This window comes from Aspergillus flavus, chromosome 1, assembly GCF_009017415.1.
Source record: "Aspergillus flavus chromosome 1, complete sequence".
NCBI classification, from domain to species: domain Eukaryota; kingdom Fungi; phylum Ascomycota; class Eurotiomycetes; order Eurotiales; family Aspergillaceae; genus Aspergillus; species Aspergillus flavus.
In genome coordinates, this window is record NC_092406.1 from 2748863 (window position 1) to 2771110 (window position 22248).

At 48.5% G+C, this 22248-nt stretch overlaps 9 protein-coding genes across 9 annotated transcripts; 6 read left to right on the forward strand and 3 right to left on the reverse strand.

The window, feature by feature from the left end:
* Positions 1–773: 773 nt before the first annotated feature.
* F9C07_2199683 (uncharacterized protein) lies at positions 774–3314 on the forward strand (the record flags this gene model as incomplete). Its single annotated transcript, XM_071509463.1, has 4 exons — positions 774–2013; positions 2146–2174; positions 2451–2592; positions 2629–3314. The coding sequence occupies 4 exons, from the start codon at positions 774–776 to the stop codon at positions 3312–3314; spliced, it is 2097 nt and encodes a 698-aa protein (XP_071365736.1).
* Positions 3315–3578: 264 nt separating this feature from the next.
* Positions 3579–5496, reverse strand: F9C07_2227853 (MFS multidrug transporter; the record flags this gene model as incomplete). The annotated part of the gene is made up of 7 exons (XM_071509809.1): positions 3579–3830; positions 3891–4035; positions 4097–4524; positions 4590–4946; positions 5016–5115; positions 5169–5398; positions 5455–5496. The coding sequence occupies 7 exons, from the start codon at positions 5494–5496 to the stop codon at positions 3579–3581; spliced, it is 1554 nt and encodes a 517-aa protein (XP_071365737.1).
* Positions 5497–5921: 425 nt separating this feature from the next.
* Positions 5922–7516, forward strand: F9C07_2218940 (phosphatidylserine decarboxylase family protein; the record flags this gene model as incomplete). Its single annotated transcript, XM_071509704.1, has 5 exons — positions 5922–6129; positions 6285–6490; positions 6608–6929; positions 6995–7181; positions 7206–7516. The coding sequence occupies exons 1-5, from the start codon at positions 6097–6099 to the stop codon at positions 7514–7516; spliced, it is 1059 nt and encodes a 352-aa protein (XP_071365738.1). The 5' UTR covers positions 5922–6096.
* Positions 7517–7667: 151 nt separating this feature from the next.
* On the reverse strand, positions 7668–9732 carry F9C07_2279341 (putative amp dependent CoA ligase; the record flags this gene model as incomplete). The annotated part of the gene is made up of 5 exons (XM_041288449.2): positions 7668–8038; positions 8110–8442; positions 8501–8883; positions 8936–9233; positions 9318–9732. The coding sequence occupies 5 exons, from the start codon at positions 9730–9732 to the stop codon at positions 7701–7703; spliced, it is 1767 nt and encodes a 588-aa protein (XP_041140921.1). The 3' UTR covers positions 7668–7700.
* On the forward strand, positions 8109–18108 carry F9C07_2137651 (uncharacterized protein). The gene is made up of 2 exons (XM_071509156.1): positions 8109–17831; positions 17891–18108. Exon 1 carries the CDS (start codon positions 11556–11558, stop codon positions 15162–15164), a length of 3609 nt encoding a protein of 1202 aa, XP_071365739.1. The 5' UTR covers positions 8109–11555; the 3' UTR covers positions 15165–17831; positions 17891–18108.
* On the forward strand, positions 10138–11389 carry F9C07_1028 (putative NRPS-like enzyme; the record flags this gene model as incomplete). The annotated part of the gene is made up of 2 exons (XM_041288460.2): positions 10138–10194; positions 10256–11389. 2 exons carry the CDS (start codon positions 10138–10140, stop codon positions 11387–11389), a joined length of 1191 nt encoding a protein of 396 aa, XP_041140920.2.
* Positions 16485–17918, forward strand: F9C07_1029 (uncharacterized protein; the record flags this gene model as incomplete). Its single annotated transcript, XM_071507374.1, has 1 exon — positions 16485–17918. One exon carries the CDS (start codon positions 16485–16487, stop codon positions 17916–17918), a length of 1434 nt encoding a protein of 477 aa, XP_071365740.1.
* Positions 18109–18439: 331 nt separating the features above from the next.
* Positions 18440–19780, reverse strand: F9C07_1030 (sphingolipid hydroxylase; the record flags this gene model as incomplete). Its single annotated transcript, XM_041288448.1, has 2 exons — positions 18440–19008; positions 19090–19780. The coding sequence occupies 2 exons, from the start codon at positions 19778–19780 to the stop codon at positions 18440–18442; spliced, it is 1260 nt and encodes a 419-aa protein (XP_041140919.1).
* An 873-nt stretch (positions 19781–20653) lies between these two features.
* Positions 20654–22093, forward strand: F9C07_2137655 (microtubule-binding protein). Its single transcript, XM_041288459.2, has 4 exons — positions 20654–20932; positions 21088–21349; positions 21409–21568; positions 21632–22093. The coding sequence occupies exons 1-4, from the start codon at positions 20918–20920 to the stop codon at positions 21714–21716; spliced, it is 522 nt and encodes a 173-aa protein (XP_041140918.1). The 5' UTR covers positions 20654–20917; the 3' UTR covers positions 21717–22093.
* Positions 22094–22248: the final 155 nt, after the last annotated feature.

Below are 22248 nucleotides of genomic sequence, written 5' to 3' on the forward strand. Positions count from 1 at the left end.
CTTAACTATTTGGCTGGGGTTTCTTCCATTCCTGTGAATTTAGACCGCCCCTTACAGGAGAAATCCAAAGTTTCTGTAGCGATTCTACCTGAATTGGCTTCAAGTCTTTAGAATGAGCTTTTAGAACTATCAGCAGTGTATGATGAACCTTAGCTTCTTAATCTGGTCGAGCTGAGTCGTGACCATGGTAAGCCCTAGGAGACCTGGAACAATCGGTTAGAATTGCTCTACCTAGAAACACACTGCACCATGGTACCTTTTTATTAGCTTAATTAAAAACCTGACCGGCTCATGTGGTGGAATCTAATCAGAAAGTTAATATCGATCAATTAGAATAGAGATAGGCTTTGTCGTCTCGACAAGCCTTCTAGAATAATCAAGTGGTCATGACTGTACTGTTTCACTATCCCGATAGGCAGTACCCCTATTAATCTATGCAATCACTTCTCATCTGGCACAGCTCGACCAATCTCATTAGATCTAGCGCTACCCCGATTTGGGTATAGAAATCTCATCGTCATCCTTCAAATTTACCCCTTCCATAGCCTGATCTACGCCAAGAGGGGGAGGGGCGGCGGGCCGCGAACCGCAATTAAATTAGATTATCCACCCACGTTAACCACAAAGGCCTGTGCTTATCATTCAATCTTACCTCCCAGCCTTTAAAGACCTACCTTGTACAGTTTGTACAGGCCCATAACAACGGGGGAGAATTCTGGAGACATCGAATTAACACTTACTGACTGCTCTCGTCATCCAGATATTTGATTGCTATGTCGCCACCACAGTCCGCCGGTGGTATTTTGCCTACCTCCCGAAGGAAGCAGATTCCCGGTACTCTCGTACTGAACTGGCAATCGCCCGAGACACAGGCTTCAAAACCGCTCATTCGTCGTCCCATGACGGCATGTGAGGCATGTCGCGCGGCCAAGGTAAAGTGTAACGGACAGCGAAGCTGTGAGCGATGCACCAGCCGCGGCCTTCATTGCACATACACTCCGTCACCGAATACGCAGGATATAAATGCGAGTGGCAATCTTGGAGCCGAAACAGTGACTCTGACTTCTCCGCCAAATAGCCAGTCGTCCTGTACACCTAGTATACAGATGCTGCCGAGCCAAACGACGCCAGATCCGATACCGGTCAGCTTACCAGATGATATCTTTCCCCTACCCAGCTGCAGCGCAAGCGCTGTTCAGTCCGTACCGACAGACAATGCTCTAGAGCACTGGCGCGAGGAAACATTCAACCAGGGACTCGAGCAGTTTGACTGGGTTTTCCCAGAAGCAGACATCGGCCCTGAGGTAAGCCTGCCCACCACGTCAATTCTCAGGCCACGATTAGTAACAGGATCTTCCCAGCCCTCTCAGAACCCAAGCCAAAGCGACTTCAACAACTTTTTCCCGCACCCCCCAGAACCAATCCCTCGGACAGTCAGTAGAGGCTCAGCACCACTATCTGATCCCCCCGTCATATCACCGCGCAGCCAGCATCAGTCACGGAACTGCCAATGCCGAGCAAACATGATGCACCACGTCCCCAAAATCGAGTGCGCAATACAAGAGAAGCCCAAACCGCAACTAGACAAGATGTTCAAAGTGACCGGCGACGTGATTAGGAGCTGTCAAGAGTCGACCCGCTGCGGCTGTTACGTGGGCCCCGTAGACCTCGTCTGCATTATGAGCGTATTTGAGCAGACAGCCGTGTGCTTTGACTACATTGCCAAGTCCGGTTTCGATGGTACTGTGAAGGTCGGAATTGGCAATTACTGCGTCTCGCTCAATGATGACGCTTCGTTGAAACGTATGCTTGTCTTGGATCTTGTCCGACAAGCTGATACGCTGTTGGACTCGGTGAGCGTCCTCGCGCAGAATATGTTCGTGTCTTTGAATGAGCCTAGTGCCAAAAGCTTGAATCGTTCACCGGCTTGCTTGAACCAACTTAATCTAGATTATGTACGCGAGGCGACGGCGAGTTTTAAGAAGCTTTTCCGTTTGATCACGGAGTACTTTGGTGGGAAGGACTGATATGCGGAGGTCGTCGTACCGTGTTAAAAAATATACGAACAACAAAATATAATGATTCATGACGAAAAATTGCATTTTCTAGAGGGATTTAAGGCCGTAGGGTAAAAGGAGTTTGGAGTTCTCTTTCTCTTGGCTTTCCTAATCGAGGTATGATATCTCCATATCGTAATATTTACTCCGAAGGGCTCCCAATGAGGGAAATCCAGCCGATGCAGGCGTTTACCATAAAAGGTCCATTCCGGAGGATACCAATGTGGTAGAGGTACCTCCGTGCAGAAATAGCAGCGGCATCTTGTACATGAGTTAACAAACATACGAAACTCCTACACCCTCATAGACAATCACACATCAAAGCAAACAGCATGTCTATCCAAGCCCTACCTCAAACTCTACCACCCTCAACCAACCCAACACAAACCATAGACCGCTACGAACCATCCTGGTACCAGCCCACACTACCCCGACTACCAGAAACCGCCCGCCAAATCTTCCGAGACTACTCGCATATCCCCGAAGACAACATCCTCGAACACATCTACCGAGTCCGTAACAAAGCATGGGACGTGTACGTTTCTGCTCCCTACCCCACTAACCCAAACAGTTGAAACCCCGTCTAATAACTCCCTCAGTCTCCCATACCCCTGCATTGGAGTCTTCCGCTTCCTCGACTTCGGCGCAAACCTCTCCCCAATCTACCCAGAGGTAATTCAACGGCTTCGCGCCGGCCAAACCTTCCTAGACCTAGGCTGCTGCTTCGGACAAGACATCCGCAAACTCGTGCACGACGGCGCACCATCCGAGAACATCATCGGCGCGGATACAGAAGGCCGGTTCATGGACCTGGGCTACGAGCTCTTCCGGGATAAAGACACGCTTAAGGCGCGGTTCTACGCGGCTAGCGTGTTCGACGAGGAATTTCTCTCTGAGTGGCATGGTAAGATCGATATCATCTACGTCGGGGCGTTTCTGCATCTGTTTGATATCGAGAAGCAGGCGCTTGTGGTGGCGCGGTTGGTGGAGTTGTTGAGGAGACGGCCGGGGTCGATTGTGTTTGGGAGGAATCTGGGGGCGGAGCGGGGTGGGGCGTTTCGCATGAAGACGCTTGGTTGGGATGTTTTTAGGCATAGTCGGGAGACGATGAGGTTGTTGTGGGAGGGTGCGCCGGAGGGGGATTGGCGGGTGGATGCTGAGTTGATGGAGTATCGGTCGGAGGGGTGGGATGATAGTCGGAGGGGGTGGGTGGGGGATGAGACTAAGGAGATGAGGTTTGTTGTTAGGAGGTTGTAGATTGGTTAGATAGATTGGTTTGAGTGGGAATGGGGAATAGAGAGGTATTTTATGCATTTAGATGTTTATGTGAATCCATACAACCTGCCTACCTGACAGTTCACGTGAAACCCTAGGATAGGGCAAGCACTATATCATGAAGCATCGAGACACTATAATAACCATAGCATGACGTGGTTCATTATTCTAGATCTAAATTAATCTCTAATTATTACATCACGCTAAACCCAACCGTTCGTTCTGTCTACTAAGCTGCCTGAGTACTCAATCGAGCCGAACCGAGAACTTCCTCCGCCACTCTTCACCGTACTTGCGGAAAAGCAGAGACATGGCTCCCAGCCCCAAGGAGACAAATGCCAGGAGGGAGTTTCCCCATCCATACCCCAGTCTATTATATAACGGTACACCAACAAGTGGTAGGAGCGCAGCAGAAAGACTTCGTAAAATGTTGCCGGCAGCGATGGCACTCGCCGCATACTTCGTGTAGGCGTCGATCATGTATACATTGAATGGTATCTTGCGGAAGAAAGAAAATATGGATTAGCCCAGAGCAACTGTTTGGAGAGTACTACTTACAAAAGTGAACATCACTCCAAAACCAACAATACCCGTCGCAACAATAGGAACAGCACTGTCGACATAATATTGAGCTGTCCATCCATAGATGAAGAATCCGATGGGAATAGCAATGGCTCCGTATATCAAGGACTCCAAGCGAAATCTTTGGAACCATCCTAATTAGCAGAAATCCAATGGATAAGTATCAATCTTATGAAACATACTCTGGCTTCGGTGCTCCGTGTTTCCTACTTAGGCGCGCGTGTGTCCGATCGTTGACCACACTGGCGATACTCAGGGACACCAAGAAACCGATTGCGAGACCAAGATAAACTAGGCCGAGCCTCCCCTGGTCGAAATGATACTGATCTTCGAAAACGACAGAGAAGGTTGAGAAGAGGAGATATGTGAAGCCGTACACGACGGCATTGTACACAGCCAAGCCGGTGACGACCGGACAGAATAAGAACATCTTAACAGGACGAGTGATTGCTCGCTTTAGAACGGTGCGCACTGGCAGCTGGCGTTGATCTTTTGCGTACAAGGCCTGGTTCCCAGTCTTTTTACGGAGTTTCTTGACCTTCCGTTCCAGGATGACGGGGGCATATGTCTCTGTGTATGTCAGGGCGCAAATCACCCCCATAGTGCCATTCTATAATAATGCATCAACAATTGAAGACTCATACGCCAGACAAGGAGGTAAAGAATATCACCCACCAGAATAAGTAACAACCAGAATACCCATCGCCATCCCTTTGCGGCAGCCAGAAAGCTACCAGCAACAGGGCCCACGGCTGGACCAAGCAGAAAACCCACCGAATACATCGACATAGCGAAGCCTCTTCGGTGGATGGGCACAAGGTCGGAAATCGTTCCTCCGGCGTTGTTGAGAGAGCACGAGGCAGCACATCCCTGCAGGAAGCGCAATACTACCAGTCCCCCTAAAGACGGCGTTAGGGCACACCCAATTGTGAAAGCACTGAATCCGACATTGGCACAATTGTAAATGATCCGACGGCCAACGACTTCAGACATGGGTCCCATGAGAATTGGGCCTACGCCGGTGCCCAGCAGCTAGAGACGTTATCAGCCATGAATTTGCCGTTTCAAAGTCATGCCAAAGATTTGAATAACGTCACACACCTCAATGGTAACGACCAAAGTTCCAATCTCCGCATTGTTCGAGTTGAACTCCCTCAGTATCTGAGGAACTGCAGGGGCAACCGCTGAAGAGGCTATCGACCTAGGGGCCGGGTTAGGATTCGAGACCTGCGAGTCCTAGTTTTGGTCACTCACGTCGAGAAGACAACACAAGTAATGATACCGACAAGCATGCCTCGTCTCCAAGCGGACCAGTTACGGGGATTGTGAGGATCGGCGGGTCCATCCCAGTCCACCTCATTCGGATCGTGGGTATTTTCACTCTCTGTGGCAGGAAAGGGCTTCTTTTGCTCGATATCGTGTTTTTGATTTCCTTCTTTCTCATCAGCGGTCCTATACCTTACTGAAGAGTGTCCCGAAACGGTCTTGCGCCGAAACCTTCGTTAGCAGTCTTTTCCAGCAAAGGTAGGTCATTGTGTACCTGTTGCTCGCCATATTCTGCATTTCTCTTTTCATCAGTCATAGTGTCTCCCATCGCGGCCAAAAACGTTCAAAATACTGGAACTTAAGCTTCCAACCTTGTTTATATACTTTTTGTCTCTAAGGGTTTGTCAACTATTCATCGGATCTTCGACCAAGGGTGTTTCCCTTTTAGGCAATGGATTTCCCGACACTCTTGGATTCTTAAGCATTCTCTCATTTGTCCCTGATTCAATGAACAGATACAAATATCTTAGGCTAGTAATTGGCAGGATACATATTATCGTGCTATAAATGTTCACCTGCTGTTCTGTAAAAACGTGGCAGAAGGGCTGGATAGAGCCATGGTATACTAAAAGTCCCCAATGACTCTTCAGTACTAAGCGCCTGTAGAACACGTGCCTGTTTTACCCTATATAGCACCATGCAAGTATATTCTATTTCTAGATACTTTCAGTAGCACAGAGCCCTAACTGAACTAAGCATTCTTCTGCCGATCCTGGTTCTTTGCTTTTTTTTTACTTGATCCCTTGCATAAAAAGCCCCTCATCGTTGTGCTCCCACTTCTCATTCCACAACACCTCAACTTAAGGTCTTCTATGGAGTATGTACCGTACATATTTGCTCTTTAATCGTAGTAAAGATGATATCAACCGTCTTCAGTTTCCTAAACCAAGTGAGTAGTCGATCTAAATACATCATGGCATACACCATATTGATAGAAATGACAATTAACAACACAACTCACTCCAGAGGTATGTCCAACCATCAAGACCCGCATCTCCAACAGTATAAATTCTCATACCGGCCATAAACAGGCCTACCAGACAGACTACCGATGAAATCCGCACGACATGGCTCACCAACCTGACCAAAGAAGCCAGCCAAACCACCAACGAACTGCACCCCGTGTTACAAGAATTCCAACATCTCATCGAATCCAACCAACGCATCTACATGCTCTTCCAATCGATGTGGAACCAGGCTCGAGAAAAGACTCCCAACCAGAACCGCAGCCATGAAGTCCAAAACTACCAGCAAATGCTCCAAGTCCTCAACTACATCATCACACACGCACCCCCCTACATGAACAATGACAATCTAGCCGGAGTCCCCATGATCGGACTATTCCAATACGCCATTCCGACAATTAGCGGCTATGCCCTTTTCATCGATCCGGAGGTCAACACCATGCTCAAAAAGGTGCTGGACGTATGGGGCACGTTTCTCTCATCGTCAGAGTCCGTATCTGTGCTCGATACATCGTCAACGGGCTGGTTTGGTCCCGAAGCGATCCACAAACTAAACACCACGGGTAACATCGGCGGGACAAGATATGGTTTTGACGAGCTTTACATCTGCGACCGCAATGCTCCATACTACGGCTTCCAATCTTGGGATGCGTTCTTTACGCGCTCGTTTCGGGAGAATATCCGGCCCGTCGCCTCGCCAGATGACGACTCTGTTATCGCTAACGCATGCGAATCTCGACCCTTGCTATTGCCAGGAATGTGAAAGCTCGGGATAGCTTTTGGATCAAGGGGCTGACATATTCCCTGGTTGATATGTTTGGGGCTGGGTTTCCGGATTCCTTTATCGGGGGGACTATATATCAAGGATATCTAGATACCTTTAGTTATCACCGGTGGCATGCCCCTGTTTCTGGGAAGGTCGTTAAGGCATACACGCTTGATGGGACTTATTGTTCGACTCCGCGGGCTATAGATGGTGATACCGAACGTGTGTATGAAGGGGTTCAGATTGATTATCAGGTATATTTGTCGGCCATGGCAACGCGAGCGGTGGTCTTTATTCAGGCGGATGACCCCGATATTGGTCTGGTTGGCTTTCTGGGGATTGGGATGGTTGAGATATCGACGTGTGAGATTACTGTGGGCGAAGGGCAATATGTCAGAAAAGGGGATCAGATTGGAATGTTTCATTATGGGGGATCGTCCCATTGTGTGATCTTCCAGAAGGGGGTGGATGTTACGGGCTTTCCGGAGGTTGGGACGAGAGAGAACGTGCCTGTTCGGGGGAGACTGGCTGTTGTGAAGCGATAGAGATATGGAATTGTTAGACCTCGCTTGACATCAATGTGTATATGTTGCTTTTGTTGATTGTACATGGGAAAGCCAAGATAGGTCCGATTAGGTCTAAAACGAAGAGAATGTTGCTCCTCGGAATATATGGAGTAGTACCTACTATATAATTGGTTCTAGTTATACTATTCTTGAATCTACAAATCTAACACAAATCTCCTCTCACCAAACTGCTCGCAATAGCACTAAGCTCAGTCTTGAGAACCTTCCCACTGGCATTCACAGGCAACCGATCAGGGACCCCTGCAACTTCACCAATCCAGAGCACATGATCAGGAATCTTATGAGTGGCGATCCGACTTCGCAACCATATCTTGACATCCTTGCTCTTGAGCCCTCCTTGGGCATCTGGCGCGCGTTGAATAAATGCAGTGATCATTTCCCCCAAGCGCACGTTAGGAATGCCAACCACAGCCGCTGTTGCAATATCCGGATGCTGCTCGAGGACCTTCTCAACGTCTCCTGGGGCAATGTTCTCGCCTCCTACAGTAAGTGATAGAGTGTTAGCTGGTAGTCATCCTGAGTTGCTTGGGGAGAGAGATGCTTGTATTTACCTTTCTTGATCATGTCTTTCACTCGCCCAACAACTGTACATGCGCCAGAGGCGCTCAATGTTACGATATCGCCCGTTCGTAGCCACGGCTGGCCTTGGGCATCTCTTACAATGGCTTCCTCTGTTTTCTGGGGATTCTTGTGATATCCGCTGAACAAAAGGTACCCAGATACCAGGAGTTCTCCCCGAGTGTCTGGAGGGAGAGTTATCAGGTCGCTATCCACAACCTTAGCAGATGTATGAGGTAGAGGAGTGCCAACTGATGATCGGTCATTTAATAGGGAAACCTTGGATGGTGTAGTCATAAAGCTCACGCAAGAGAGCTCTGTCATACCTAAGTCTGTGTCAATCAGGAATTCAGACGAAGAATGCTGACACGAGGGGAGAGATACCAAAGGGATAGGCAAGGCCAGTCAGTCCCAGTTCCACACTCAATCTCTGTATAAGGGTCTCAGAAAGGCTCGAGCCCGCGATAATACCAGTGCGTAGGCAAAGTTTAAGCGCAAGTGTCTTTGCTTTCGCATGATCTAGCATCGCTTGAAACATTGTTGGTACTGCGTTGACCACAGTGCAACTTTCTTCGGACATGGCCCGGAGACTTGCATATGCGTTGAACACATCTGAGGGGATAATGACTGTACTACCGTGGATCACTGTCGCCAATGGTCCACATACCAGACCAAAGCAATGGAACAAAGGTGGAGAACAGCATAATATGTCATCTGGTGTCAAGCCAAGGCGCGATCCGACTAGCAAAGCATTGTTGATGAGGTTACTTCGTATCGGTCAGTGATGCCATAACCTTGTTGATAGGGAGCACTTCCTACCTATGTGTGCCTACTGTGGCCTTACGAGAACCAGTAGTACCGCTGGTAAACTGTATGCTTAATGCATCCTGCGGGTCTCCTCGTCCCCAATATTGCTCCAAAGAATGCAGATCAGGCTGGGTCTTACTGTTCTGTACGTGACGGAAATCGTGCCAACTGAGAACATTACTAGACACTTTCTCAGCTGTTCCTAGCTGTACAATAAGGGAAGGATTCTGGTGCTTATCTGCAAGCTCCTTCAGAAGCTTTGCATTGTTGCGAAAACCAATCCTATCCGCGATAAAAATTGCCTTTGGTTCTGTGACGTATACAAATTAGTGAGAGATAATAGTCTAGACGAAGACTAGCGACCAGTATACAAGCAACAAGAATCTTATAATACCTATGAAATCGACTGTAGCCAGAACCTCCTCCGCTGTGAATGTGGGGTTCATGATAGTAAAGACTGATCCGATCCCACCAACCGCAAACAATAATTCGATATACTCAATGGAATTTCCTGCCAACACGACCACACGATCAGTCGGGCGGACTCCATGAGCAACAAGGGCCTGTGCTATTTCCCGGCTGGAATCGAATAATGACCGGTGAGTCAAGGTTGTTTTCTGCCATCGAGAGACTACTGCCACTTTCTCCGGGTATCGGTCATATTGTTGCTGCAATAGTTCCGCTGTGGTTAACTCCTGTAATGGCGGCTCTGTAGGTCCATGAACAATGAATTCTCCACCCTCATCCGCCTTCAACTCCACCTGGGGAGTAATGGGACCAGTCGTGATAACGGAAGTGTGTAGTGCCATGACAGAACAAATTAGACATCAAGGTAAGACCTTTGTGAGCTTGGTCATTTGAGCCCGGACCCTGCCGGGAAAGATTCATCGTATTCCTTTTGAATCTATGCAGGTTAATCAAGCGTCTCTGATATGAAGTACCGGTAAGTATGCATCCCTCCTGTTTTGCCGCACAGGTTTTAGATTACCCTTTTGCGACAATCTCGGGATATTCATTACCCAATTCGGCATGACTATCAAGGCCTGTCGAAAACAACTCAAATGGTTAAATGTGCCCTGGAAAGATGAAGCCCATTATAGGTATTAGAATGAGATGTGTTTGCTGTTATTCCCCATAGAAATGCCTTTAAACGCAATGATATCCGGGACAAGTCTAGTATTCGCTCTCCAAGAGTTCAAACTTAGACACTCAATATGTCAGTTTCAGTGCTTCTACAGCCTAGAGAGGCCCATCTAGATGATCCCTGGAAGGTGCGTTATAATATGGTCCAGAGGGCGGGAGAGCATCAGCTCGGCTAATCCCACTCCATAGACTCTTCATGGCAGCTCTGCGGAGCTGATTACCAAGGCCCATCTTCGAGATCTATGGGCAAAGATTCTGCAGCAAGATCCTTCCGACTTTTCAGAGCAAGATGCATTCTTCGAAGTCGGGGGCGACTCAATTACCGCTTTGGACCTTGCAACCGCAGCTCAGGCTCAGGGTATCAGTCTCACAGTTGAGCAAATATTCATGCATGTTACCCTGGAAGGGATGGCAAAAGAAGCCCTTGCTACAAGAGCAAAAGCGGAAGAATATACAGGAGCATGCAGACCACTCGAACCATTTGGACTATTGCACACAGGCATTTCTCGCGCAGACAACATCCAGGCAATTGGCAAGGCGTGCGGTGTGGCTTCGGAACGTGTGGAAAATGCATATCCATGTACGCCGATGCAGGAGTCTTTGGTGACGCTATCTGATGGGGATGAAAACCTGTCTGTCAGACAGTTAGTGTACCGACTGGCTAATGATGTTCCTTTGGGCCGGTTTCAACAAGCCTGGGTCACCACTGTCCATGCACATCCGGTCTTGCGCACCCGAATCTGTCAGCCGGATGGAGAATTGAGGTTCATCCAGGCAGTGTTAGACGAAGAGATGATATGGAATACCTCAACCTCCAACTTATGCCGCTTTCTGGAACAAGATGCAGGCGATCTTATGAAGTTAGAAGACCGGTTTTTCCGGTATACAATTGTCCTCGAAAATGAGAATAGGGAAGACACCCGACGATATTTTGTTTGGACTGTACATCATGCTTTATGTGATGCGGCTTCATTATTAAAAATTCTAGATGACGTCGCGGCGCGATTCCACGATGAGCCAACCATAGAGCGTCCGCCTTTTGAGCAGTTCATCGAATCCATCAACAGAACTAATTCCAGTGAAGAGCGGCACTTTTGGCAGCAGACCCTGTCCGGCGTTGATGTGACTCCGTACCCTTCAGTACCGCAGGGCTCTGATTTCCATGTCAATCCTTCTAGTACGCTCGAGCGACCAATTACTCTCGTCGATCGTCCGCCAATTGGTCTAACCAGAGCCCTTTTACTGCGAGCTGCATGGGGTATCTTGCTATCGCATCATACTGGAACCGAAAATGTAGTGTTTGGAGTTATTAACAGTGGGTAAGAGCATCACAATCCTGTTTATTTCTCGAGCTAGCATGATTCAAGAGCTTTGTCAAGAACTCCTCGGGGCTCCTGGATTATTGCTCTGCGGATTGTTCACAAGAATCGACCACTGACCAGTGTTTCCTCGCAGGCGCAATTCATCCACAGTCCCTGGAGCATCCCAAATGACAGGCCCAACTATTAATCTGCTTCCCATTGTTATGCAGATCGACCCTAAACGATCGGTCGCTTCATTTCTTGACTCGGTTAGAGCACAGGCAGCCGAGCTGATGCCGTTTGAGCAAACCGGCATATCAAAGATCCGGAGCTACTTGGCTGGCAAAGAATCCAAAGCGACCGACTTTCAGGCTGTGTTCGTTGTCCATCCCAGCGAGTTTGGGGAAGCTGCCGCGCCCGCGCTCCAAAAATTGGGCCTTGAGTTCGAGGATCACCTTGGGAAGAACGAGCAACACTCTTACCCGATGGTCGTCTCTGCGACACTCTCCACCGATACTGCAGCCAAGTTCAAGATGCAATATGATGATCGCATTGTTTCGACCCAGCAGGCTCACAATCTCATCGGCCAATTCCAAGCTGTGCTTTCCTGCCTAAGCAACGCGAAAGATGACACATTGCTGGGATCCATCTCATCGCTAAGTGACCACGACATAGCTCAGATCTACCAATGGAATAAAATCACGCCTCCGGTGAATGAAACATGCATCCACCACCTTTTTGAGCAGCAAGTATCTAAGGATCCTGATGCCGAGGCAGTTTACTCCGTGGAGCAATCTTTGACGTATGTCCAAGTGGACGATATCTCATCCGCGCTCGCATTGCGTCTTGTAGAGCTCAGTGTGGACCTGGAAACATATGTGGCTGTATGCTTTGAGAAGTCCATTTGGACAGTGGTTGCCATTCTCGCCGTTTTCAAGGCTGGCGGTGTCTACGTCCCCATTGATCCCGCCCACCCCCGGGGACGAATCGTCGAAGTGGTGGAGAGGGTTCAAATCAAGGTGGCCATAACATCGAAAGATAGTTTCGGAGTGCTAAGTGATCTCTGTGATTCGATCGTCGTGCTCGATAACCCTCCGCCGTCCAATACCATATCGTTGCCTCAGGAGATACGCAAAAGGGCCCAGCCGTCCAATACTGCATATCTGCTATTTACATCTGGCAGTACCGGAAAACCTAAAGGAGTCCTTATGTCTCACTCTGCGATGTCCACTTCGATTGTACATCATGGGCCAGCATTTGGTGCCAGTCCTGATTGGAGGACGCTTCAGTTTGCCGCTCATACGTTTGATATCTCGATGACTGAGTTCTTCACGACTCTTGCCTTTGGGGGATGCATCTGCGTTCCATCCGAGCACGACAGATTGAATAACCTCGCAGGCGTAATCGCAGCCCTACGAGTGAATACCGCGCTTGTTGTTCCCACCGTTGCCAATTTGATTACACCCCAGCAAGTACCGACACTGAAGACACTCGTCCTCGGTGGAGAGCCTGTCACGAAGGAAGCTATCTCCAGATGGGCCCCCCATGTTAACTTGACCGCTGGCTATGGGCCTTCAGAGACTGCTGTGTACTGTTCGGGACATTTAAATGTCGCGGCAGATGCTCATCCAGCGGACATCGGGCGATGCATAGGAGGTACGATGTGGATCGTCAATGCCGATAACTACCACCAACTCAGCGCTATAGGTTGTGTTGGAGAAATTGTCATCTCCGGTCCTCTTCTCGGAAAAGGATATCTCGGTGACCAGGCCACCACCGATGTTGCCTTCGTACCGGCACCTGAATGGTTTCAGAAGCTCAGTCCTGCAAGTTCCTACAAGACACTATACAGGACAGGCGACCTTGCCCGGTATAATCCGGACGGCACATTTTGCATTGTAGGCCGGCGCGACACGCAAGTCAAGTTGCGAGGATTTAGAATCGAGTTGAGCGAGATTGAGAATCGCATCATGGATGAAGACACGATAACGGCCGCACTCGCTACTCTTCCCACAAGGGGTCCCTGTGTGCGTCAAATTGTGGCCGTAGTAAGCCAGCACCGTTCAGATCTGGGGAACCAAGGGCCAGATACAATTCGTTTAGTGAAGACATCACCTGAGGGTATTCTTGATAAAGTTAAGTCCCGCGTTTCGCTTACTCTGCCGGATTATATGGTCCCTTCAGTCTGGGTTGTTTTGGACAGAATGCCAATCTTGCTTTCTGGAAAAATTGATCGAAGGTCGATTAAATCGTGGATCGAGGGGATGAACCCAAAAGTATATGATGAGCTGGTAGGAGTTGCAGACGCTGCAGCACCCACTCAGATTACTCCTGGGACTACATCTGCTACCATACAGAAAATCTGGAGTGAAGTGTTGAAAGTACCCACTGAGCAAATAGGGTTGAAGACATCTTTCTTTTCTCTTGGGGGAGATTCCATCGCAGCGATTCAAGTGGTGTCCAAGGCCAAGGGAATAGGCCTACCTATCACAGTCCGCAGTATTTTAACTCAGAAGACGTTGGGGAACCTGGCAAATCTAGTTGACCAAAATCAACAAGGTGCACCACAGTCTCTAGAGCACGGTATAAGCCCTCGAGGCACGGATAGCACCCTGTCCTACGCGCATGTCCTCCAGTCACACCTTCGAGGGCATCCGGAAGTCAAGATCGAAGACTCTTACCCTTACACTCCCATACAGCGTGAGATTCAAAAGCAGCGGGAGATCAACCCAGCCATCTTTCTACTCTCGTGGAAGATGGATATCATCTCGCTGGGCTCCCTGCCAGTTTCTCTGGATCGTCTCGCGCGAGCATGGAAATCTGTCGTTCAGAAGCACCATATCTTGCGAAGCATATTTGTGAAGGATCCAGAGGGAAAGTTGCCTCCATTACAGGTGGTTCTACAAAATGCAGAACCGTCTATCGTAACATCATCGACAGCGATGGCGGAGCATAAGCCAACTATGGACGAACTATTGCCCGCCCTTGACGACTGCTTCTTGCCTCACAGGGCCCATTTCTCTCAACATGGAGATAGAGTCTTTGGCCATATCGAACTGGACCATCTAGTGATTGATGGATGGTCATTTAAGCTCATCAAAGAAGACTTGCTGGCAGCATATGATGCAGCTGACGCAACAATTCCTGTTGCATCTTCACAATTCAAGTCAGTCGTCAATGCTCATCAACCAGCCCGTGTCGATAGAGACAAAAGCTATTGGGTCTCTATTCTCCGTGACATAAAGCCATCTTTGCTCTCTTTACCTCCAGTTATAAAGGGCTCTGCGCACCCACCAAGCCCGACTAAGACAATCATAGACCTCCCGCTCCTGGATATAGCAGCTCTGTCAGCATTCAGTGCCAAACACAGCATCACGCCCGCCAGTATCTTCGATGCTGCATGGGCGCAGACCCTCAGCATCTACACCGGCTCAACCGACGTAGCGTTCGAGTACGTTGTTTCAGGCCGTGACCAGGAAGTTTCCAATATCTTCGAAATTGTCGGCCCAGTCATGAACCTCCTAACTTACCATTTACATGACATTTCTACCGAGGACAGCGCGCAAGCGCTTGCGACCCTAGCCCACCAAATGCAAGAGCAGAGATTGCAAGATGGGCTGCATAATGCGTGCAATCTTCGAGAGGTGCTCGAGGGTGATCTGAACGTCACGTTGCCGTTCAACACTGCACTGAATTTTCAACGTCGGCCATTAGGCGTGCAGACGGATACCCTGCGGGTCTATGACCGTTTAGAGCTCTCGAAGGACCCTTGGCATGTAAGTGTGGCTCTTTCTTGACTCCCTTGTTGACACCTTGCTAAGCTGGATTAGTTCGACGTCTTGGTACGGGTCATACATATCATGGACGATGATATGGTTAGGCCTTCCGTCGAGTTTGATGCGCGACTTTTGGATGAGGATCGGATGAGAGAGGTGGCAGACGTCTTCTGGAGAAAGGTCCAGATTGCTGTTTCATAGAGTGGCACTGGGGCTGTATAGAAACAACGGGGGCTAGGAGATAGAACCCTATACACAAGAGAACTTGTTGACTCATTTGTTTTCTTGATACCTGCTGTCAGATCCAGAGCATACATTGAAATAATTTGAAGCGACAGGAATTCCAGGATAGAGTCGAGACAAGATGGATGTTAATCCATAGCGGGAGATGATGAAAGCACCGCCCAGAATCAATCTTATTCCCTACCTATCAAACCCCCACACTCACCCCAATATCTCACAACATAATAAATTTACTATGGAGGAGAGGTAACCGTGCTACTGGGGCTCTGGGGAGAGAGTTATACAGCTTACTGCTCGCAGACTCGGGAATCCTGTTTCTTAGCTCGGTGGGCATGGAGGTGAGGCCCGTTGTTTAGCAATGGGTTGTGATGGAACTCTTGGCTATTTACCTTTCAGGATATACATGTATTTGAGCCATTTTCTCTCATATCAAGTGAAAAGCTCTTCATGTTGATATTTTTCTAGATTCATATGGAAAACTTTCCAATCGCCTATCAAGAAAACGATTCACGGTTGGTTCTATGGATAGAAGAGCTTACATGCGTTAACGTCTCTCCTCAAACTCCTAGTATTAAAACTTTAAACATAACTACTCAATTTCCATCCCAAAAAAGCATGCAAGAGAGAGGCAATAAAAATATTGAACAGAAAAATTCCAGTCCGCGTCGTTGACAGCAACAATACATACAACTTCCGGCCAACAAAAGACCTACAAGAATGCCATTGCAATACTCACAAAGCCTTTGTTTCTAAAAAAAGAAGAACATAGCCTCAGTTTATAAAACAGTCATTGAACCCCCTACTTGTTTCATTAATCGTGACACGCTTTCTCGTCCTGTTTCAGCCACCCAGTCTTGTCCCCACCTCCAAAAGTTGGTTCCCAATAGTTGGTCAACCAGATCCATACGAAGGACTGCTTACAGACAACAGACATAACAATTCCGGTTAGCGCGGGATAAACGCCATCGCTAGTGTCGATAATATGATACCTGAGATCTCACTGGATAGTGCGTCTGGTCGCCGACAGGACGCGACGAAAGAAGGCAGAATATTGACCCTTCGGATCCTCCCAAGAACGCCCCGACGATCGCGGTAGAGATGAAATGCCTCCGGTCAGTGGCTAGTCTCAGCAAGGAGGAAGTGAGACTGCTAACCCGGGTCCTGAGCATAGGGTTCATCGACCCCGATGGGCACGAGCCTAGAGACAAAGGGGAGATAATGAGGGCGATCAAGAAACTTCCCTCGGCCCTGCAGAGGCACTGGCTTAAGGACCTCATAGGTCGGGCACCTGCCGTGGCCTTGTGTGACTTGCACACTAAACTGAACCCTTATATTATCCGATACGTATTTGAGTTGTTACGGTGCGAGGTTATCACACACTTGGAGTGCCTCTACTGGTACCACAGTGTGCTTCATGATGCTCGTCTGGACGTCGTCGATTTAAAAGTGCGAGATATTGTATACAGCCTGGGAGATATACGCTACATGTGGACCCCCTCTCGACGAGCTATCCAAGGAAGCCCTGTCACGTACCAGCAGAATAAGTGCGAAGCATGCGTCCTAGCCCGGATTGTCAAAGGGCGGAAATTCCTGCAGCATCTGCGTACAGCCCTCCTGAGCCGGACAGCAACCAGAAGAAATCACCGGGTACCAACATTCCTCCCCTTCGTGGAAGAAAGCATAGCCTGCCATGAAGGCTTCGTTGATAAGATACATTGGCGCAGCAGCACACTGGCGACAACCATGAAGCGCCAGCGGAAACATGCCCATCGGGCTCTGATGACTTCTGACCCTGTTGCTAGTCTCAAACAAGACCTCTCAAGAACCGTAGAGGGGGCCGTAGTTCCCATCGGCATAGATCCAGAAGTTCTCGAGTCATTTCAAGAGGACCAAGAAGAGGGCGGAAACCATGGCGTACGACACACAATATCTGAGCAGGTGCCCAAAAAACAGGATAGTGACACCGACACCCTTGCAGGCATAGTCGGGTTGTACAATGAGCCTCAACCTCTGAACTGGATATCCTCTCCCACATCCTGTGCGATGGAGAGTCAATCAGATCTCTCTTCCGTCACTTACACCGACGATTCACCCACTCATGCGTCACCAATTTCCCCTAAGAGCACGTCATGGCTCGCTCCCGCAACTTCCACACCAGACCCGTTGCGAGTTCTTTCACCGTCAACCCAAAAGAAAAAAGCACCGATGAAAGAACCGGTTGATGATAGCAACGACGGACAAGCAAGTAGGTATATCCCTCCCCGGGAAATGCCCAATTGGAAGCATGTGCTCTGTAAGCCCAGTTCCTTGGACCTATTTGCCAACGGAGGTCAAAACCTTGGGTGGGAAGAATCTCAAGGGAATGGCGGATGTGAGCAGATAGCGGCCCAATACCGCAATCTACTCAGCCCAGCCCAGCCTTATTACGAATCGGAACACGGTGAACTGTTCTCCGAGTCAGAATATGAAGACAACCCAATAGGAAACCGGGAGAGTCAAGATACCAACTGGAGCTTTTTGTTTAGGTTCTAGGGATTCTTCTAAAGGGGAAGTTAGGATATGATCACATCGGTCTGCACGCAGCCTGGTCTCCACTACTGTCTCGCTCTGAAGATATACACACGGTGTTGATCAAGCCTTTGTTGTGCATTGAAAACATAACCTAGTATGTAATCCATAATACAATCGAAAGGAGAAAAAAGCCGTTCTTAAAGAATAAGAGCAAAGGGCTCAGGAGAAAAGATGAAGAGAGATTGAAACGAAAGGTAGTGATGGACGCTGCTGTCCAAACCCATTGCCGTGTAAATCGTCCTGATTAAAATGAGTTTACCAAAGGGAAGTCATTGTACAAGCCAACATATAATCATGAACCCCAATATTAATACTAACAGAGATCCTGAAAGGTTCGGAGACGTCCTGCCCCTCCGAAGCCCTTCATATGCAACAAAAAAGAGTCGAGAAAAAAAGATTATTAAAAATATTCACGGAGAAGAGAATGCTTGCGGAGAGAAAAGAAGGTAAACAAAGACACAGAAGAACTCAAAAGGTGAGAATTAGAGGACGCTGCTGGCTACCCCGTGCTTCGACCCCTTGAGGCCGTCAAAGGTCGCCGTCCTTTTGCGCAACCGTGACCGCGCAGTTGTCTCTGCTAGCTCATCCGATGAGACTGTAGCGGAAGATGTTACGTTCTCCCCTTTGGCTCCAAGACCAAAAGCGGCGTCGTCGTCCAGTTTTTTCTGTGCTGCCTCACGACCCCGTTCGTAACGAAGTTTAACATCACCCTTCCATTGAGTTGCGAGAAGCCGATCCCAGATGGTGAAGAAGGGCTGGGAGAAGTTAGTCTTGATACCCCAACTCTGGTGGTGAATATCATGGTAGGCGGCATTGTTGGAAGTGAAATGCTGCAAGGGGTCCCAGGGGAAAGCATAGCCGCAGTGATCGTCCACAGTCTTAATAGTCGTACAGGTAAAAAACCACATGGCCTGGCGGTTAGTCATTCTAGCCGTCAAGAACGCAACACCGGTACCGGCAGTATCGAGGAGGAATCCCTCCACGGGATGGTTATACAAAGCACCGAACGCATATGGGACGTATAGGCGGTGATGACGCGAGTGAAAGGTGACTATCAAGACAGTTAGATTCAATATTGTTCAACATCGTCACTCACCGAGCGAGTAATAAATGAGAGAGAGATAGCGCTTACCATAAAGCCAACGGTTCAAGTGCATTGCACGGTGCAGGAAATACTGCCAGGTGTCGACGACGCATACACCCCAGACAAACTGCATCGTAGGAATGAAGTACCAATAGATGAAGCTAGCCATGGACAATTCCCAACCGGCGAACGCAGGAGCGATGGCTTCTACTCCATTCTCCAAGACCAAGGTTTGGGTGAGTCCCGGATAGCGTCCACCCGCGAGAACGCCCCCCAGTATGCTATAGCCATTCTTCGACAAGGATTTCGCCAATCCCATGGAGTCAATGCCGAACACCGCCAATAAACGCGGGAATGTCCTTTGCAGGAGACGGATACGCTGAGCCCAGACCGCCACATCGTATTCCTCTTTGCCGATGCATTCCACGGGATCGAAGTGCGACACAGCCATACCGGCCATGGTTTGAATTATCTGTTGTAGAATGACATCCCTCACGACTTCCCAACGCGATACGTGGTTCCTTTTGAGGACCTCTGCCGGGGTATGCAAACGGTACTGGGGAAACAACTCGTAGACATCGATGTAGTGATAGACCATGGACAAGGCCCAGTAAGCGATAATCGGTAGAATCAGCGCCACGACATTATCAGGAATCGGAGACAAAAGAGGCGGACGTGGTGTCAAGGTATACGCCGGAAGAGGCGGAAGGTCATAGGCCACCGACGCATTGACTGCCATGGTCAAGACGACAGCCACCCGATGTTAAAAGGTGTTTTGAAGATATCAGAGAGAAGGATCGAAGGATTAACAGATCAACACATGGGTTGAATTGAAGGTTGACGGGTTACGCGATGTAAAAAGCACAAGGCCAAAGAAAAGGATATCGATAATGGGGGGAGAAAAAAGAAAGAAAATGTAGTAGTATACAAGGAAGGGCCGCGGTTCCTGGATCCGGATCTTTCGCGATCCACAATTAGGGGAGGCGAACGGAGAATGCACGAACCGAGGGGCCGGAGATGCGTTCGGACGTTGGAGGTCCGAAGACGAGATGAATGGCAGAAATGGCCGGGTTCAATTCGGGGTCGAGTAAGAGAGCGTCACGGTAGGCACGAGAGCGAGTCGTCAATGGATATAAAAGGAAGTGAATGCGCGATGGGGAGACAAAAGTTGAAGTGGCACCACGGGAAAAGCCAGGCGACCGATAATCTGATCAATAATACGGTTGTGTTTTGTATCCGTCATATAGCAGCTAGTCCCCGGCTTGTATATGGGTCATTTTGGTATTAGAGCGGTACACCAATGGACGAAAAGGCCGTCTGCATCGTTGGCCGATCACCCCTGATGGGTTGCATTGCGCAGCCTGATCACTCAGGCAGCATATCCAGTCTTATGTAAGATTTAACATTTCCGGGTATGAAAACAATTAGGAAGTAGGACCAGCAAACAGGACTCCATTGAGATCATTTACCCCTCCATTGGTCTCTATTATTGTTCTACTTATTTTTTCGAGATTCTTCGCTTTCCTCTTGAGTTTAATCGATTTTTCCTTCGATTATTTGCCCACTGTCAGGCGCACCCCGAGCAAACTTGTTCGGGCCAGAGAAGTCAGCTAGTCCCAATATGGCACTAGCGTCGGTTTGCCCCTCGAAACCAACCAGCAAAAGAGGGAAAAAAAAAAAAAAAAAAAGAAAAAAACTCAACCCCACCAAAAAGGTTGGTCAAGAAAAACGGGTGGCACTAAAACTTCAAATATAATTCCCCTCTTTCTCCTTCTCTTTCCTTTCCTCTTGTCTAGCCCTGTGCCATCTCCCTCTCATTTCCTCCTCATTTTCTTCTCTTCTTGTTAATTAGGTTTATTCCTATTCATCTATCAAAATGATCATTTACAAGGTGCGTTTTTTTCTTCTCGGGTGGCTAGAATTACCCCACTTTTTCATTATTTTCAATGTCAACGCAGATGACAACGATGAAGACATGCAGTTCACTGCGTCAAGCCCACACCAGATATATATGTAAAAGATACTAATAAGTTATGCTTTTCATAGGATATCCTTACCGGCGATGAGATTATCTCCGACGCCTTCAACCTCAAGGAGGTCGACAACATCCTCTGGGAGGTCGACTGCCGGAATATCACGATAGGGGACGAAAATATCCAGCTTGAGGGTGCCAACCCCTCCGCTGAGGGTGAAGACGACGACGCTGGTGGTGCCGGCAACGCGGAGCAGGTCCTCGACATTAAGCACAATTTCCGTCTCAATGATTACCCGAAGCTCGAGAAGGACGAATATAAGAAGGCCATTAAGGGTAAGTCTATAATATCATCCCATGACATGTTACAGAATGAAGATTAACATACTCTCCAGGCTACATGAAGAAGGTCCTCGCCAAGCTCGAGGAGAAGAAGGCCCCCGAGGAGACTATCAAGGAGTTCAAGGAGAATGCCCAAACCGCCCTCAAGAGGATCCTTGCCAACTACAAAGACTACGATGTTTTGGTTGGTGAAAGCTTTGGAGCCGATGCTATGTATGTCCAACCCTCGTCTCTTTCTGAGACATGCTCATTGAGCACGCACTAACATATTCACAGGCACATCCTCATTAACTACCGCGAGGACGGTGTCACTCCTTATGCCACTTTCTGGAAGCACGGTCTTGAGGAGTACAAGGTCTAGATTTATCTACAGTTTGCTGTGAATACTGTCCTGAATGAAAGAAGGAAGGTGCTGGAGAATGCGAACATCTTAATTCTGACAGAGCAAGTGGGGATGTGAAAACTCTTCGAGGAACCCCTCGGTCTCACATCTTAGTCATCTACTATAGCTCCCTCTATACCGCTTACTCGGCATCCTGCTTGATATCAGTCACGCCTCATGAATCCCAAAGCTGTTATGTCTCTTTCTGCATTATCATGCGTCCTACACAAGGATATCAAAACTTATATCTCACCCGCTTCCCTCCGCCATTGCATCCAGAATCGGGACGGGTAAAAGAAAATATCACTTCCAAGCCCTCTTCTTCAGGACTACCTGTTTCCACCTTCTTTCTCCCCGTTAAGTAACCGTTCCACTATGAGTATGCGTAGTATGTCGTAAACAAGAGTGTGGTTCCGTTCATGAAAACTATATACAAAAATAAACCAGGTATATGTACCGTAAAATACAAACAATTGGGGAAAATAAACGCCCTCTAAAACCCCAAAAACCA

What these genes read in the sequence shown, in the direction of transcription:
- F9C07_2137651 (XM_071509156.1), top strand. Translation starts at nt 11,556, where the DNA reads ATGACAGGCCCAACTATTAATCTGCTTCCCATTGTTATGCAGATCGAC.
- F9C07_2137655 (XM_041288459.2), top strand. An exon ending in ATATAAGAAGGCCATTAAGG is followed by an intron (nt 21,350 to 21,408) that starts GTAAGTCTATAA and finishes CATACTCTCCAG; the next exon opens with GCTACATGAAGAAGGTCCTC. An exon ending in AGCTTTGGAGCCGATGCTAT is followed by an intron (nt 21,569 to 21,631) that starts GTATGTCCAACC and finishes ACATATTCACAG; the next exon opens with GCACATCCTCATTAACTACC.